At 37.2% G+C, this 18,539-nt stretch overlaps 2 protein-coding genes across 5 annotated transcripts in view; one reads left to right on the forward strand and one right to left on the reverse strand.

Annotated features, from left to right (window-relative positions):
• The window catches only part of PAQR3 (progestin and adipoQ receptor family member 3), a 153,943-nt gene that overhangs the window by 109,836 nt on the left and 25,568 nt on the right, over positions 1–18,539 (forward strand).
• The window catches only part of BMP2K (BMP2 inducible kinase), a 144,791-nt gene that overhangs the window by 86,529 nt on the left and 39,723 nt on the right, over positions 1–18,539 (reverse strand). For all 4 annotated transcript variants that reach the window (XM_063808845.1, XM_009447679.4, XM_526576.7 and 1 more), the window contains exon 2: positions 3,759–3,877. In XM_063808845.1, coding sequence (XP_063664915.1) covers positions 3,759–3,815 — 57 coding nt within the window. In that variant the 5' untranslated portion in view covers positions 3,816–3,877. The remainder of the gene's footprint in view (positions 1–3,758; positions 3,878–18,539) is intronic.

Raw genomic sequence — 18,539 nt, forward strand, 5'->3', positions numbered from 1 at the left:
GAGGCCAAGGTTGCAGTGAGCCAGGAGGCCAAGGTTGCAGTGAGCCAAGATCACACCACCACACTCCAGCCCTGGGCAACAGAGCAAGACATCGAAAGAAAAGAAAAGAAAAAAAGAAGAGAAGAGAAGAGAAGAGAAAAGAAAAGAAAAGAAAAGATTGTTTCCATGCCTGCTAACACAACATCCATTCTTCAGCCCATGAGTCAAGGAGTAATTTTAACTTTCAAGTCTTATTATTTAAAAAATATATTTCTTAAGACTATAGCTGCCATAAATAATGACTTCTCTGATGGATCTGGGCAAAGTAAATTAAAAATCTTCTGGAAAGGATTCACCATTCTAGATGCCATTAAAAACATTTGTGACTCATAGGAGGAAGTCAAAATATTAACATTAACAAGAGTTTGGAAAAGGCTGATTCCAATCCTCACAGATGATGCTGAGGAATTCATGACTTCAGTGAAGGAAGTAACTGCAGACATGGTAGAAACAGAAAAAAAAAACCCAAAAAACTAGAATTAAGTGGAGCCTGAAGATCTGACAGAATTGCTGTGAAATGAGGAGCTGCTTCTTACGAATGAGCAAAGATAGTGGTCTCTTGAGATGGAATCTACTTCCTGGTGAAGAGGCTGAGAACACTGTTGAAATAATAACAAGGGATTTAAGAATATTACACAAACATGGTTGATAAAGCAGTGACAAGATTTGACATGATTGCCTCCAATTCTGAAAGAAGTCCTACTGTGGATAAAGTGCCATCAAACAGCATTGCATGCTACAGAAAAAGCTTTCACGAAAGGAAAAGTCAACTGATGTGGCAAACTTCACTGATGTTTAAAACCCACTTATACCCAGTGTTCCATTATTGGAACGCTAAGCATGTGGGAGTTATTTATATCCTACCGCTCAAGGTCATCGCCAAGGTCTGATTTTTCACTATGCAAAAATTCAAAAACTTGCAACCTCCAGCATAAATGGGTTAAGAAACTTCCGCAGCTACCCCGCCCCTTCCTTCAGCAACCACTACCCTGATCAGTCAGCAGCCTTCAACATCAAAGCAAGACCCTCTACCAGCAACAAGACTGCACTTTGCTGAAGGCTCTGGTGATCATCAGTTGTTTTTTAACAATATTTTTAAATGAAAGTATATACAATTTTTTTAGGCATAATGCTATTGTACATTTTATAGACTACAGTGTAGTGTTGTGGTGTTATGATACTATATTGGTTTTTGTCCACAGTTCCTGGTTCGTAACTCCCAAAGCCCTAGTCACAGTCTTTTGTTATAATGTTGGGTGTCTTAGGCCTCAGGAAACAGAATCTCTCTCCTGCCCTCCTTTCACCTGCCCCAAGGCAGGACTCTAATCATTGCCCACCTTTCTGATTGTGGGTCTTAAAACTCTCCCCAGAAAGAGTCCTGCACTATACCCTGGGGGAAGGAATGCTGACCTCATGAAGCTTCCATAAAAAACCCAAGAGGACTGGGTTCAGGGAGCTTCCAGATAACTGAATATGTGAGGGTTCCTGGAGGGAGGTGTGCCCACGAAGGCAAGGAAGCTCTGTACCCCTTCCCCCATACCTCATACCCTATGCATCACTTCATTTGTACCCTTTGCAATATCTTTAAAATATGCCACTAACCATAAGTGTTTCCCTGAGTTCTGTGAACCACTTCAGCCAATTAATATAATCTAAAGAACAGGTGGTGGGAACTGCAACTTTAAGTTAGAAGGTGAAGGCTGGAAGACTCAGCAAGTCTGCTCTTCCATCTTCTCCTTCCTGCTTTATTCTAGCCATGCTGGCAGCTGATTACATGGTGCCCACACAGATTGAGGATGGGTCTGCTCTCATGCTACCTGGGGAAGGCAAGAAGGAGATACTCTTAAGCAGGGAGTCTCTTTATCCCTAGGGTGACTCTGGAACTGTGTGAGGTGCTGCTGGATTCTACTGGACACTTGGACAGTACACTATGAACAGCTCTTAATTGACCAACAAGGAGTGACATGGTTTACAGACGACAGTTCCAAAGTGAATGGACAACATTCTGTTTGGATGGCTGCTACTTTGATCAAAGAAAGTAAAAACGTATCAGCAAGGTGGGCTGAATTGCATGCAGTTTTTTTGTTTTGTTTTGTTTTGTTTTGTTTTTACAGTAATGGCAGAACTGAACAGTGGTGGAAGCCCCTGTGTTTGAGGTTTTTTTTTACTGACTCACAGGCAGTAATCAATGGCCTGGCCACACAACCTATGGAAATTTGAGGGGTACATTAAAGTAGAACAAGTCAGTGCCCATCAGAAGAACTCCCTTCCAGATTGGGAAGGTCACTGGAATCAGCAAGCAGGTGTGCTATGTGTCTATGAGCACACATACGGGTACTGCAGCAGTGCAGACATAGGATGAATAAAGACATGTTCCTTTTGCACCCTCACAGGCAAGTAATGCCAGTGAGAACTGTTCTAAGTGTCAGCAAGACAGACAGAGACTACCAATGGCTATGGATGAGATTCCCTGATAGGAAGACCCTGAACATAGCTGGCAAGTGAGACTGATGCTGGTAGCCCTCAGGGGGCTACGAATAGGTCTTGAGAGGAATAGACATTGACTCTGGACTGGGCTTTGCTTATGCAATGGAATACAAAAATGCTCAGAGTGCCATAAAAAAAAAAAAAGAAAGAAAGATAAGACAGTGTATGGAGTTAGAGGGCCAACTATCATTTCTTCAGACCAAGGAACACAATGTACAGTCCATAATGTTCAACAATGGGGCAGAGAAAGGTCCTCCACAGAGTAATAGTTTGATATAGAAGTAGAATAGGCAACTGAAACATTGGTCTAAAATGGGGAGATAAAAACTTTAACCATAACTTTTGTATGCACTGGGAAGCCAAAAAAACTGTGTGACTTGCTTTCTTGCAACATTCACTTTATTGCAGTGGTCTGGAACCAAACTCATATCTTCAGGGTAGGTCTATACAGGGATACAGTTGAGAAGGCACACAAAGAAGGCTCCAGCAGTATTTGTAGGGTTTAATTTCTTAAGCTGGATGATGAACAAGCTTGGTGTTTACTATATAACTCAGTAAATATTTCTATCCTGAAAATACTCCACAATTAAAAAGTATTTAAGAAAAAAAAAAAGAAAGAAAGCAGAGTAGCTTTAAAGTATATAGGATGATGTGTGTAGGTTACATGCAAATACTACATTTTACATACGGGCCTCAAGCATTCTCAGATTTGAGCATCTGCAGAGTTTAGTATCCGTAGTGGGTCCTAGAACCAAATCGCCATAGAAGACTAAGGGACAACTATACTGCAAATTACCAGATTATCTTCTAATTTAATGATCTTCAAAGATTATTATAAATAAGCAGCTTGCCTAAAAGCTGGTTAATGTTATAGAAAACAAAACAGGCCAGGCACGGTGGCTCACACCTGTAATCCCAACAGTTTGGGAGGCCAAGGCAAGCAGATCACTTGAGGTCAGGAGTTCAAGACCAGCCTGCCCAACATGGTGAAACCCTGTCTCTACTAAAAATACAAAAAATTAGCCAGATATGGTGATGGACACCTGTAATCCTGGCTACTTGGGAGTCTGAGGCATGAGAATTGCTTGAACCTGGGAGGTGGAGGTTGCAGTGAGCTGAGATCACGCCACTGCGCTCCAGCCTGGGCGTGCCACTCCACTGCACTCCATCCCAAGAAAAATAAAAAATAAAAACTTGCAAAATTTCTGAAAGAGAACTACTCCTTCACTTACCATAATTGTAATTTCCCTTTTACAAACATTGAGGTCTGGCATGTTATTGACATACATTCGCTTCAATGCACATCGGATTCCACCGTGAGTACGCACGAGGAAAACTGTGGAGAATCCACCTAGAAAAACAAAGCACCAATTAATTTAAAAGAAACAAAAACAAATGCCAAAATCATGTAATATAATCATAGAGCATATTGGAGGAAAATAAACAATGATTGTACCCAAGACAAAAACAAGTGCAATAAGCCACTAGTAGATTAAATGCCAAAACACTGGCTTCCTAAGTCAATCATGAAGTGGTACTTAGAGGAAAATATGCTTCTCGAATGAAGACGCTTCTCTCTTAAAGGCTAAAATTTCACCTTTTGCACTAGAATACCTTTTATGTAGTATAGTGAAAAATGTCACAATTATGTTACTAAAGTTTGGTATATACAAGTGACTGCCTACATATCATATCAGAATCTCCCTCTTGGATGACAAAACACTGACATTATTCAACATGAGACATCAATGGGATCAGATAGGTGCTTCCCTCCTCCAGTTCCAGAAGATGAACCAATATTATTCTAAGCCCATCACAGGAATCTCATTTCCCCTTATCAGTAACTGATTTAGGATTGGGTATGTAACTAGTTCTTGCTAATTGAACATGTAAAGTCAGCCCGAGTTGCAGGGAATGATTTTCCATAGATAAAAGACTGGGAGAGAAGGCCCTGCTCTTTTGCTTTTTGATTTTGTTGCCTATGATGTTTAGCCCTAATGCAGTCATCTATGGCCATAATGGAACAAAGAATCAGAAAGAAAATGATCCAAAACACAGACATTTGGCCTACTGAATCAGCCAACTCTGGAACCACCTCCCTCTAGAACTCACACAGTAAATGTCTTCATTACTTAAGCCATGGTTTATATGGAAATTCTCTTTTTTGGGTTTTTTTGTTTTTGTTTTTGAGATGGAGTTTCACTCTAGTTGCCCAGGCTGGAGTACAGTGGCACAATCTTGGCTCACCGCAACCTCCGCCTCCCAGGTTCAAGCAACTTTCCTGCCTCAGCCTCCCAAGTCGCTGGGACTATAGGCGCCTGCCACCACACCTGGCTAATTTTTTGTATTTTCAGTAGAGACGAGGCTTCACTATGTTGGCCAGGCTGCTGGTCTCGAATTCCTGATTTCATGATCCGCCCGCCTTGTCCCCCCAAAGTGCTGGGATTACAGGTGTGAGCCACAGTGCCTGGCTGGGAATTCTGTTAACTGCAGCTGAGAAAGCATCTTATCTGAAGCACTAGGTAGGTATTCTAAAGAACAATTCTGTCACATCTAAACAAAGATTTCTACATGAAGTTTTTAAAATTTATCTTGACACAGAATATGCTACAGCTCAATTACTTTTTTTAAAATGGTGTGTCACTTGCATTAATTTAATAGCCTTTAAAAAGCAGCATCCTGAGCAATAATAAGTCACCTGCACTCAGATCAATACAAAGTTGTAAAAGGAAAAAAAACTATTAGGAATACATAATAGGGGAAAAGAGTTCTGATATGATTTGGCTGTGTCCCCACTGAAATCTCATTTTGAATTGTAATAATCCCCACGTCAAGGGCAGAGCCTGGTGGAGATAATCGAAACATGGGGGCAGATTCCCTCAGACTGTTCTTGTGGTAGTGAATAACTCTCACAAGATCTAATGGTTTTATAAATGGGATTTGCCCTGCATAAGCTCTCTTGCCTGCCACCATGTAAGTTGTAACTCTGCTCCTCATTCACCTTCTGCCATGATTGTGAGGCCTCCCCAGCCACATGGAACTGTCAGTTAATTAAATCTCTTTCCTTTATAAATTACCCAGTTGTGGGTATGCCTTTATTAGCAGCATGAGAACAGACTAATACAAGCTCCTAGGAAACTCCAGAATCAGTACATACTCTTTCCAGATTCTCTACAACTTCCATTTCCAGTTATAAGAAACTGCACAACTTCCCTTTTGTAGATCTGGATTTCCACATGTATAGTGTTAGGGAAATCAAATCAACCACCCCACAAGGCAGTTCTAGGAATAAATCAGATGATGATGATGTTTGAGAAAGGTACTTTACGTAAAATCTCTAACAATGCAGGGCATTACTTTAAAAGAAACTCACTTAGCACTAATTTCATATGTAAACATTAACAAGCCAGAAAGTAAAAGACCTAATAGAAAGGGCCACTTAAACTACCATAATTTTATTTGGTTACAAAAACTAAGGAAAATGTGGAAAGAAAGAATTTATCTAGATAAAGAGGCAGTATGTGTACAGCTGAGAGAAATCATTTAAATAGCATTTGTTTTGAGACATTTATCTATCTAGGTCTAGATTATTCCTCTATAACAATGCTTTCCCAAACACAGCTTTGCATCGGAATTGCCTGAGGTGGTCTGTGTATGAATTTATCTTGAACAGTTTCCAAATTCTGGCCCCAAGTCTGAATCAGTAGGCCTATAATGGGGCCCCATTTATATATTTATATAGATATACAGATATAACTATATAACTATATATATATACCTCTATATATACCTACATATATACATATATATACCTATATATAACTATATATAACTATATATATAACCATATATATATAACTATATATACAAAACTATATATATATGAGAGAGAGAGCACTAAAAATCTCCCTACTTGTTATACTATTTTATTCTTGTATATGTTTTAAATTGTTTATTAGATGGAAGAGGGAAAAGAGTTCCCCCAAATGGTTCTGATGCACAACCAAGTTATGTAGTCACTGAAGTAAGTTTCCAGAGGAACCATGGATCCTATATACCTATTCTTACCCACCCACAGAACAATGTGATTTTATCCCTATGAATTACAGAAATGAGAAAAACAAGTATCAAGTAGGTTTTCTTCATAAAAACCATTCCCAAAATGAAAGTTTTCCAATTCTACTAACCCTAATTTAGACAGATCTTATCAAATGTTAAGTTTTCTGAACACAGAAGATACGTTGAACTTCAAGAAAGAAATTCTACCTAAACATGGTAAACAGTGATCGTTAATTGTATCTGCTTTGAGAATAAAATGTAATAAATGTTTATGTTTTCCCCAGTACTATCTTTTCAATAATTTTCTGATAAGCTAATATTATTTCTGTTTGAAGAATGCACTTACAGGGAGGTAACTAGTTAGGACACTATAGTAGTCCAAGAGAGGAGTGTAATACTTGCCACCAATCTATAGCTTATCAAATTCTTAAGTATTTATTTTTCCTCACAGAACTCTTTGATGACCAACCCAATTTCACGTTCATCACTCACTCAGGTACTTCTATCTAGAATTTGACTATATTATCATGTACCTCAGTTTTCCACAAATTTCTGTACATAAATCGTAAGATTATTGGCAGTAACCACAGACTCTACATATATATGTCCAATTTAATACTGTAAAGCATAGTTGTTACATTAATGCTAAATGTTATAATTCCAAACATGAAATTATGAGAGTATTATAAAGCATTCTAAATGTTCTCAAAATCCCATAAAAGCAAAATTGTGACAGATATTGATCTGATGAAATTGATCTGATGAAATAAATTGGGATATTGATCTGATGAAATAAAATGGGAAATAAATGTGTATTTATAAAATAAGAAAAATAATTGGTATCTTTTGCACTCTATAAACTATATAAATTGTATAACTAAATATAGAAGTTTCATTCATAGGCATATTCTTTAAAGAGCAGTAATTTTCAGCCTCCTCCAACTTTTTTCAAGGGTAGGATATAACATTTACACATGAAATAATTTCATAGGACACCTAACGGAAATCTTACCTCTGGTCTCCACATACACACAAAAAAGGTAACCAGATTAAAATGAGAGAGTAGTTTGGTTAAGCCAATCTAAATTTGTTTCAACTAAGAAAAATCATAATGGACAATCCTCCATCTAATCTCAAGTGCCAGCCCACCCAGGATATCTCTCAATTGTTATACACTGTAGTATGGTAGTAATAAAATAATGACAACATAGTTTACACTCACTTGGAAACCACTGCTCTAGAGATGCCAGGTCTCTGTAATAACTATATATGAACATATGGCATATACTGCTACAGACTAACTTCTTCTTGTAAGCCATTATTTATTCCTTCTATTAAGCAATTATTTTTCCATGCTTTGTCATTTCCATGCTTTAATTAAATCATTTTTAATGTATTGATGCTTTACATATTTGTAACTCCCCTCAAATTCACTTAAAAAGATAACGCAAAAGAATGAAAAGTGATAAAGCCAATGTATCTATCCTTCGTATCTTTCCCACAGTTCCTCTGGCATAGTTATTAATTGATCAACTAGAGGTACCCAAAGGAGTAGAAATTGATCAATAACAAAATAATCCTTAAAACAGAGCTAAGTAGTTCACTGGCAAATAGGAAAACTGACTTAAAGTCAGTCAGACCTCTTGATTCGCTACCCCATTCCCCACAGCCAGGCCAACACTTGCCCCTATGCAGTATTAATTAAACCAGCAGTATATATGGGACATCAGGAAACATTTTGGGGCATGGGAATAGAAGAAAGGTGAGTGTAGTCCTAAAAAAACAAAGAATTAAGTAAATGCCTACTGAAAAGAGAAGCCCCCCACCTCAACTCAAGACCACTGTTCAGCTACAATAACACTGGCAGCCAGACATACAGGGTTAGTCACAAATGGAAATTGGAAACAGTTTTTTTTTTTTCTGGGAAACTGGAAAAAACATACAGATAATGAAATGTGGGAGTCACACAATTTAAAAGTGGCTTTCTGCATCATCACACTAAAGTGAAGCCCCAAGTCAAGAAACTTGCCCCATTTACACAAAGCGCATCATCACTTTAGAACTTCACTCTTTAAAAAGAACAGACATAAAAAGATGATCAGACGTTCAAAGAAACCCTTTAAGATGACAAGATAGTAAAACAAGCAAACTGAAAAAAAGAACTTTGAAGAGGTGCTGGGAGCTAAAGAAATCATCCAAAGAACCTATAAATATTCTTAAGAGTAGAAGAAAGACATTGCAGTCATGAAATAAGAGCAGAGTTCTACAAAAGGGATATTTGGAGAATGAGAAATTACTTTTACAAAATAGAATAAAGAAATCAAAAGTTAAAGCTTCAACAGAGGAGCTAGAAGATAAAATTAGGGAAATATTCCACAATTTTTTTCAGAGGATAAAAGACTGTAATATTAAAAAAATAGTCCAGGCCGGGTATGGTGGCTCACGCCTGTAATCCCAGCACTCTGGGAGGCCGAGGTGGATGGATCACCTGAGGTCAGGAGTTTGAGACCAGCCTGACCAACATGGTGAAACCCCACCTCTACTAAAAATACAAAAATTAACTGGGTGTGATGGCACATGCCTGTAATCCCAGCTACTTGGGAGGCTGAGGCAGGAGAATTGCTTGAACCCAGGAGGCAGAGGTTGCAGTGAGCCATGATCATGCCATTGCACTCCAGCCTGGGCAACAAGAGCAAAACTCCGTCTCAGAAAAAAAACAGTCCACCAGATCCAGTATCTAAACAACAGACTCTCCAGAAAAAGAAAAGATAAAATGAGGGGAGAAAAAAAATGTATCAAAGATATAACACACACATTCACACACACATCAAACTTGAAGTACATCAGTTTCCATATGAAAAGGGCTCACCAAGCAAATACCCAGCACATAGAACAAAAAGATCCACATCAAGGCTCATCATCATGAAATTTCAGAAGGCTCAAGATAACAAGAAAACCCTAAAAGTTACCAGAAGAAGAAAATGGTTGCATATTTGCCTTAGAATGGCTTCAGCCCTATATCCATATCCAGTCATCTCACATAGCAATAGATGAATGTGTAAGCACAAGTAAGCTAATACTATTATTAAATGGGGATATTATATACTGATGGCATTTTACCAAATACTTCCTGCTAAATTTCTAAATTTCAGTTAGACTAAAATTAGCCTAAAAACTTTTAAAGTTGCTTCAAGATTTCTCCATTTTCACAGTTATTGTAGTAAGATAACCAACATAAGATAATTGTACAATAACATTAATAATGCCAGTAATAGTAAGAATATCCAGAAAATACACTAGAATCCACACCCTACTATTAGATGACAAAAAAGACCTAGATATTATATACTGAGCAAGACTGAGTATTGCAAAATCATTTCAAAGTGCCCAACAAGAAATGAAAGGATTTTGTCCTTTATATTAACAATGAATATTATGGGGGTTGGAGGTTTTGAAGCAATAAGCACTTGTATGCATAATGCCTGGTAAGTGAATAGGCATATAATATTATTTATTGAATGAATGAATCAATGAAAGATGGAAAAAAACGTTCCGCTAAATTTCTTCTTGGAATCTAGCATATCAAGGGGAAGGCGGAAGCAAGGCTTTCGGAGTCAGACATAAAAGTGAATACTAACTCCACCATCACTAATTGTGTGACCAAATGCAAATTAATTTCTGAGCCCCAGTTTCCTTATACATTCAGCAGAGATAATAAGATCTCCTCATAGGACTATTCTAAAGAATAAATGAGATTATGTATGAGCCCCAGTTTCCTTATACTTTCAGCAGAGATAATAAGGTCTCCTCATAGGACTATTCTAAAGAATAAATGAGGTTCTGTATGCAAAGCATTAATACAATTCATTCCATAAATGGTAGCTTTTGTAACTACTACTAATACAATTAGTAGTATTAGGCTGCTGCTATTACTACTTGGCCAGGCACAGTGGCTCACAGCTGTAATCCCAGCACTTTGGGAGGCCAAGGATGGTGGATCGCCTAAGATCACACCTGTAATACCAACACTTTGGGAGGCCAAGGAGAGTGGATGGCCTGAGCTCAATATCCATTTTCTGGATATTCTTACTATTACTTTTATGTCTGACCCCAAATGCCTTGCTTCCGCCTTCCCCTTGATATGCTAGATTCCAAGAAGAAATTTAGCGGAACATTTTTTTCCATCTTTCATTGATTCATTCATTCAATAAATAATATTGTATGCCTACTCACTTACCAGGCATTATACATAGAAGTGCTTATTGCTTCAAAACCTGACCAGCCTGGGCAACATGGTAAAACCTTGTCTCTAATAGAAATACAAAAAATTAGCCAGGCATGGTGGCATGCACTTGTAATCCCAACAACTCAGGAGGCGGAAGCACAAGAATCGCTTAATCCTAGGAGACAGAGGTTGCTGTGAGCTGACATCATACCACTGCACTCCAGCCTGGGCGACAAAGCAAGACTCTGTCTCAGGAAGAAAAAAAAAAAAAAAAAACACTGCTTCATCTTACGAAGGTTAGAGTTAAACTACACATTCTGAAAAAGAAGACTGGAAATGAATACATGGCTTGATAAACAAGCTAATATAAACACAGTAAAATTCAAGGAGACTATACTTAACTGCTTAACCATGCCCAAGGCATATGTGGATAAAAGTGTAAACAGAAGTACAAAATAAGTTATTCAAACCTAAAATCAGCTTATAAAATACTTTTTTAAAGAACTGGAAATGTGAGGTGTTAAATGAAGGCTAAGATCATCTCTTTTTTCCAACATCATTTAAGAAATGCAAATCAAAACCACAATGAGATACCATCTCACGCCAGTCAGAATGGCGATCATTAAAAAGTCAGGAAACAACAGATGCTGGAGAGGATGTGGAGAAACAGGAATGCTTTTACACTTTTGGTGGGAGTGTAAATAAGTTCAACCATTGTGGAAGACAGTGTGGCAATTCCTCAAGGATCTAGAACTAGAAATACCATTTGACCCAGCAATCCCATGACTGGGTATATACCTGAAGGATTATAGGTATTATGATGGGTATATAACCCAAGGGTTGATGGGTGCAGCAAACCACCATGGCACATGTATACCTATGTAACAAACCTGCACGTTATACACATGTATCCCAGAACTTAAATTTAAAAATATATATATATCTTTTTTTAAACACCATAATTCACCTCTATGTTTTGGCTTAGTTTGCCTAATGGAACAGCAATTCAATATAGCCACTCAAAATAAGATCTAAATGAATGCCTCCCCCATCCATTTTAGGGAGGAAAAGCCTTAAAATTGTATTATGTTTATTAAGCATCACTCTGACTCTATTACCATAATATAAGAAAAAAATATATGTCTGTTCTTTGTTCCTAGTTTCTGGTACAGAGCTTCAGAACCACTTAGAATTCCTTAGTAGACATTTCTTTATTATGCGAAGAGGTTAAGTCATCATGGGGCCCCTACATAGCTTCAGAATGGGGCTGATCACCAGAAAACCAACTAGAGGTTAGACAGATTAGATGAGAGGGTTAGAACTTTCAGCCCCTCCCTTCCCTTTCCCCCGACCCCCTACCTCTGCGGATAGGAGAGAGACTAGAGATCGAGTTCAATCATATGGCCAATGATTTAATCAATCGTGCTTCTTTTGTGAGACCTCAATAAAAGCACTGAATACAAGGTTCAGAGTTCCCTGGTTGGTGAATATAGGGCTGTACTGGCAGAGTGGTGTACCTAGCATGGGGATAAAAACTTCTGCACTCAGCACCCTTCCAGACCTCCTTGTGCTATGTACCTGTTCATCTTGTTCATTCGTGTCCCTTCTAATAGAAGAGTAATTGTAAGCATAGCACTTTCCTGAGTTCTGTGAGTCACTGTAGCAACTTATCAAACCCAAAGGGAACCCCCAAATTTGTAGTCAATTAAGTTTATCAGAAGTACAGATGACCCCCAAGACTTAGAGCTGGTGTTTGAAGTGGGGGTAGTCTTGTTGGACTATGTCCCTTAACCTGTGGAGTCTGTGCTAACTCTGAACAGTTAAGTGTCAGAATTGAATGGAATTGTTGGATACCCAGTTGGTGTCAGAGAATTGTTTTTGGAACACAGCTATTTACTCAGGAATAATAGTTATGGATGTATTTTATCTTCTGCTTAGGAAGATGAGAAGTATGCATTCAACTAACATTTAAGAAGCTTTAAATCTATCCAATATTCAAAACTGATTGTCAAGAAGCCAAATGGTCCTCAAAATCAGTACCAAATATTTCAGAGACATGTAATATGAATTAATGAGTACTTGATAAATTTTTAAATATTTGTTTGTCCATACAATTAGACTTCCTTTCAGGTTGTACTGCATTTCTTGAAAACACAAATTCCTGTCCAGACCATAAGCTGACTATCAATATGTCTCTTCTGCTATGCATTAAGCAACTTGAGAAGGGCTTCATACAATAGTAAATACACAATGAATAATCAATGTGTCCAGTTACCTATGAATTAACCAAGCGCCTCTGATTTCCCATAAGAGGGAATTTTTTAAATGCTTTATTATAACTAACATACACTAATTTCTTTGACATGACAAGTAAAAGTGATCGATTCACTACAAGAAATTAATTTAGTCCAGCATAATTTGCACTTAGTGAACATCTCTCAGGTCTTAACCAGTACTTTATTTACAAAGAACTGAAAATCCATCTTGGAAGAAGTCAAACAAAAGTAGATACCATTAAATGTTTTCTGTAACTGTAGTTTTCCATGCATTTTCTTGCCCAATTACTCATTCCCAAAAATGACAAGACACTGTTAGTGAAATTGGGAGAAAAAGTATCAAAGTGAGTAGAAAAAAATGAGTAGAATATTTAAAAATTGATTCACCAAGGATCATCAATGTATGCTAAAATCATAGATGAAAGGTTAATAAACAGGATATTCATATAGTACCCAAGTATGAAAGGAAAAACATCACTTTACAAGGCAGAGATCTGGTAGTCACTAACACTGGGACAACCTGACATTATATGTTTCTTAATGTGATGCAGTATAAAGTAAACAGCATCGCCTATGAAGTACCCTTGCCAAAAAACCTTTAGCCTGAAAAAACCTTAAGGTTTAACTTCACGTTACCAAAAACATACAGGAGCCAGAAAGAGGAAAATGATTACAGAAAGAAGAAATCAGACAAAGCTAGATGTGGAACACTATACAAGATAACTAGAAAAGAGTCAATGTGACCCATTTTTTAGAGCGAGTGAGGGTCATTCTATGCAATACGTAATCCTTTACTGAATTCCAGTTTCAAAGAAACAACTGTAAAACATGTTTGTTGTTGGTGCTCAACTATTTGAAAGCAATCTGTATACATCATGTCACTTTACTTATCAATATTTTTTTAAGTTTCCATCCTCCATGAACTTCTTGTAATTTACCCACTAATGCTTAATGAGTACTTAAACACATGTATATCCTAAAAGTCCATATATTATTCTATATAACTAAAATACCCTCTGTCCTACCTAAGAAAATAATTATTATCTTGTACAGTCCCTATTCAAAATTACCCACATGTTGTAAAAATGTATAAAGGAAATGTGGTAAAATATTATTAGTAATTGAATGTATGTGATAGGCATATTATTCACTGTACCACTCTTTCAACTTCTGTATATTTTAATTTTTTTCACAACAAAATTGGAAGAAAAAGAACAAGAAACAAAGTATGTTTTTCCCCAGGCGATTTCTCTCTTGCCATGCAACAACTTCACTATCACCAGTGAGAATTATCTGCTGATTATCCAGACTTGAAACGTCCCCAAAGGCACCAGAAATCTCTTGCCACAGAAAATGTTTATGGTATCCTAGGGACCTACATCCCTAGGATATAGTTCCTATATCCTAGGTCCAACATCACAACACATGCCAGCACTGTATGTTTATTAAAGATTGGGCTGTTAGTGATATTTACTCCTATCAAGTTTGTTTTCCTAGGGACTTGAAGAAGAGAGATAGATGAAGGGATAAAATTACACATGGTCTTTCTGCACTGTATTAATCATCAAACATCATGCAAATCAGTAAAACAGAGGAAATACCAAGCTGTCCCACAACTTCTGGTTTCAACCATTGCCAATGAAAACAATGTCATTTGAAAACAATCTTCAAGATAAGTGGAACAAGCACTTATTTGCCTGTGGGGTTTGAGCCAAAGGAAAGTTCCTCCTACCCAGTGGCCACTGGCCTGTGACACATCAGAGCCTTGTTACTTTAGATTAAGGCAATGACTCCAGGAGTTTCTTTTAAAGTGGAAATATTCCTAAAGAGTAATTATTAACTCAAATTCTTACCAAACTTACTACATCAGTAAGTGCTATCTCCCACAAGGCAATGAAGGAATGAGTCGGTACATTTGACTAGGCCAAGAACAGGAAGAGAAGGAGAAGAAACAAAAAATATATTGTCTTATTTTATTCTCAACACATGTGAGGCATTTATCTTGTTATCCCCATTTTACAGATGAAGAATAAACCAAACAGTGAAAATGAAGGAAAAGAGCTAGCCAACACAAACCAGATATGATGGAGACAGAAGGACTTTTGGTCTTTTCCCATACAAATCTCATAGTTCAATGATTTTTACAGTCCACAACTACCCTTGTTAGAGTTATGCCAGAAGAAAAATCTAGGTACATAATTACAAATGGGAAGATGTAGGAATAACAGAATTTAGGAGGAACAAAAAGAAAATGAAGTAATCAAGAGAGAACAACAGAGTCTCTAAAATTTTATTCTAAATAGAACCTTACTTAATAGGCAGCACTCCTTATATAAAAAAGGCCTGCAGGCCGAAAACCATGTTTGCTTTGGATTATTCAGTGCCTTAAAAAAGACTGCACTGTATCAGATGACAATCTAGATTTTTCTTGAAAAACTTAGAAATAGAGAAACAGTGGGCCCTCATTCTTACATGACATCAACCAAATGGCATTAGTTGCTGAACCCTTTACACAGGGCATGTGCTAATGCAGTTCATCACAGCCCCCTCTACCCTCCATTGTCTCAGGGCACTGTCCCAGTTTACTCTTTTATATTATGCGCCTGGCCTTTACAGGCATCTGAGTTTGCAGGCCCTACAACAAGAACTTCTAATAATTTACACACAACAATATTTAGGCTTGAAATACTTATTCAGTGCCTCTCTTGTCCACTAGGATGTAAGTTCCATAAGGGGAAAGACTGCATACACCTTGTTTATCACAGTATCATCGATGCTTACCACTTTGTCAGACACTCAAATATCTGTTGAGTGAATAACTTAAAATCAATGAACTACTTCTCCTGGGAAGTTCTTCTAATTGATAAGCTACAATTGCTACATTGATCATTTATGAATAAAAAGCAATTAATCTCTGATTCATTATTTTCCCTTGACGTTTACTACATTTCTAATATACTATTCAAATTCTGAAAACAGAATTTAATTTCTTTACCACATATATCATGTTTAGTCTAATTATTACATGACAAACTGTAATATTAAAATCGTTTTGATTCCATCCTTTAAAAAATACTTCAAATTTACCAATTAATTCTTAATATTACTTCAAATTAGGCTATTATCTCTTTTCTTCCTGAAGAGAAATTACCTCTTTATACTAAAAAAGAAGTAAATCAAAATATTTTATGGGTTTTCATGTACCAGGCTTCATGCTATACCTTCACATAATTACCTCATTTAATTCTTAACACATATTTTTGGTATTAACTTTATTCCTCTACTTTTTAAAAATAGAAATGATAATAAGCTCTGAGGATTTTAGCAAGTTCTTCAAGATCATGACTATCAATAGCAGAGCCAGAATTAAGATACCAATTTCACACCAAAGTGTATAGTTTCGACTGACCGTAGTGGTCTAAAAATGAAACAATATGAGGCCTAAAGATAAAGTAGTAACAGGAGAAAAGGAATGACCTTTATTTTCAGGAAATACATCCTTTCTCATCATTACCCTGAAAATTGGAGTCCTCATCTAATTTCATTCATTGCTCTTAAAGTTGGAGTGTTCATCCAATTTCCCAAATTGGGGAAAAAAACATTGAAAAATTAGTTAAGCTCCTTTATCAATCAGCCAAATGAAAGAATCTTAGAATTAAGCCACTATGAAATTAAAGTGCCAGTCTCTAGATGTGAATATAATAATATCAAATGTAGTAAAGGCATCAAGAGCAGCAAACTATATTTTTTTAAAAAGTTATGAAAGGGAAAAAATCTGTAATATATCATTTTTTTTTTTTTGCCCTTGACAAGTGTATTAGTCTGTTCTCACACTGCTAATAAAGACATACCCAAGGCTGGGTAATTGATAAAGGAAAAGTTTAATTGACTCACAGTTCATCATGGCTGGAGAGGCCTCAGGAAACTTACAATCATGGCAGAAGGGGAAGCAAACATGTCCTTCTTCACATGGCAGCAGCAAGCAGAAGTGCTAAGCAAAAGGGGGAAAAGCCCCTTATAAAACCATCAGATCTTGTGAGAACTCACTCACTATCATGAGAACAGCACAGAGGAAACTGCCCCCATGATTAAATTACTTCCCAACGGGTCCCTCCCATGACATGTGGGGATTATAGGGACTACAATTCAAGATGGGATTTGGGTGTGGACACAGTAAAACCATATCAACAGGCTAATGTTTTAAAAAGAACACAAATATATGAAACAATTAAAGAATCAATTAAAGAAGGTAGAACCTGAAAGATGGATAATAATAGGACAGTAAGGGAGGAAGAGCTCAAGCACAGGGCAGAGAATAGCATTTGCAATGGCATGAGCATGAGAAAAAGAAAATGCCATTTTTAACTCAAAAAGGAGTAATTCTTGAGGACAGAGGGAAACAGATGTCTACACCACGTCACCACTGCCAAGGAACATTTCCCTACTTTCACCCACTACAAAACACTACTTTTCATCTCATTCCAAGTCCCCATTTTGCTTTTTCACACTCCCCTAGACTCATTCTTACATTGCTGGAGCATCTGCTTCAAGTCAAAGAAACTACACCATTTAGTAATTCATTTATTCATTCAACAATATATATTAAATGCTCAGAATGTGCCAAATACTGATCTACGTGCTATGAACAAGACTAACTACAAGCAAATCAGAGAACTGCCCTTGTGAGCTTACATTCTAGAATGACTGAAACAAAATAAACAAGTAAAATATACAGTACATAGAAGACAACGGTAAGTTCTGAGAAGAAAAAAATTAAATCAAGATTAGATGGTCCCTTGGAAAATTGTGTTGGGAGAAGGATGGAGGAGGCTGAAATGTTTAATCAAGGTACATGGGGAAGACCTGAGGTGACTTTGAGTAAAGATAGGAAGAAAGTGAGGGAATGGGCCATGCAGACCTCGAGGCAAGTACATTCCAGGTAAAGAGAACAGAAGTGCAAAGGCCCTAAGGCAGGAGGCATGGTTGATAAGTTTGAGGAATAGCAAAGGGATCAGAAAGCCTAGAGCAGAATAAATAATGGGGAGTAAAATAAGAGAGGTCAGAGTAAACAGAGAGCCAGATCATGCAAGGTCTTATTACGGATGAGGGTAATGTCACTGGCTTTTGCTCCAAGAGAAATGGAAAGCTACTAGAGGGTTCTCAGCAAAGGAGTGGCATGACTGGACTCAAATTTTAATATGACCACTGTGTGAAGAACAGAGTGAAGATAGACAAGATCAGAAGCAGGGAAATCAGTAAATCTGCAATAATTTTGTTGCAATTTAATAGTGGTTTTGATCAGGGCAGTGGGAATTAGTGAGAAATGAAAGAATTCTAGATATATTTTGAAGGCAGACCTGATACAATTTCCTGAATGACTGGATATGAGAGAAAAACAGTTTAAAATAACTGCAAGGTTTCAGGGCTTTTGGACTGAGGAAATAGAAGAACAA

Source organism: Pan troglodytes, chromosome 3, assembly GCF_028858775.2.
Source record: "Pan troglodytes isolate AG18354 chromosome 3, NHGRI_mPanTro3-v2.0_pri, whole genome shotgun sequence".
In the NCBI taxonomy this organism is placed as follows: Eukaryota; Metazoa; Chordata; class Mammalia; order Primates; family Hominidae; genus Pan; species Pan troglodytes.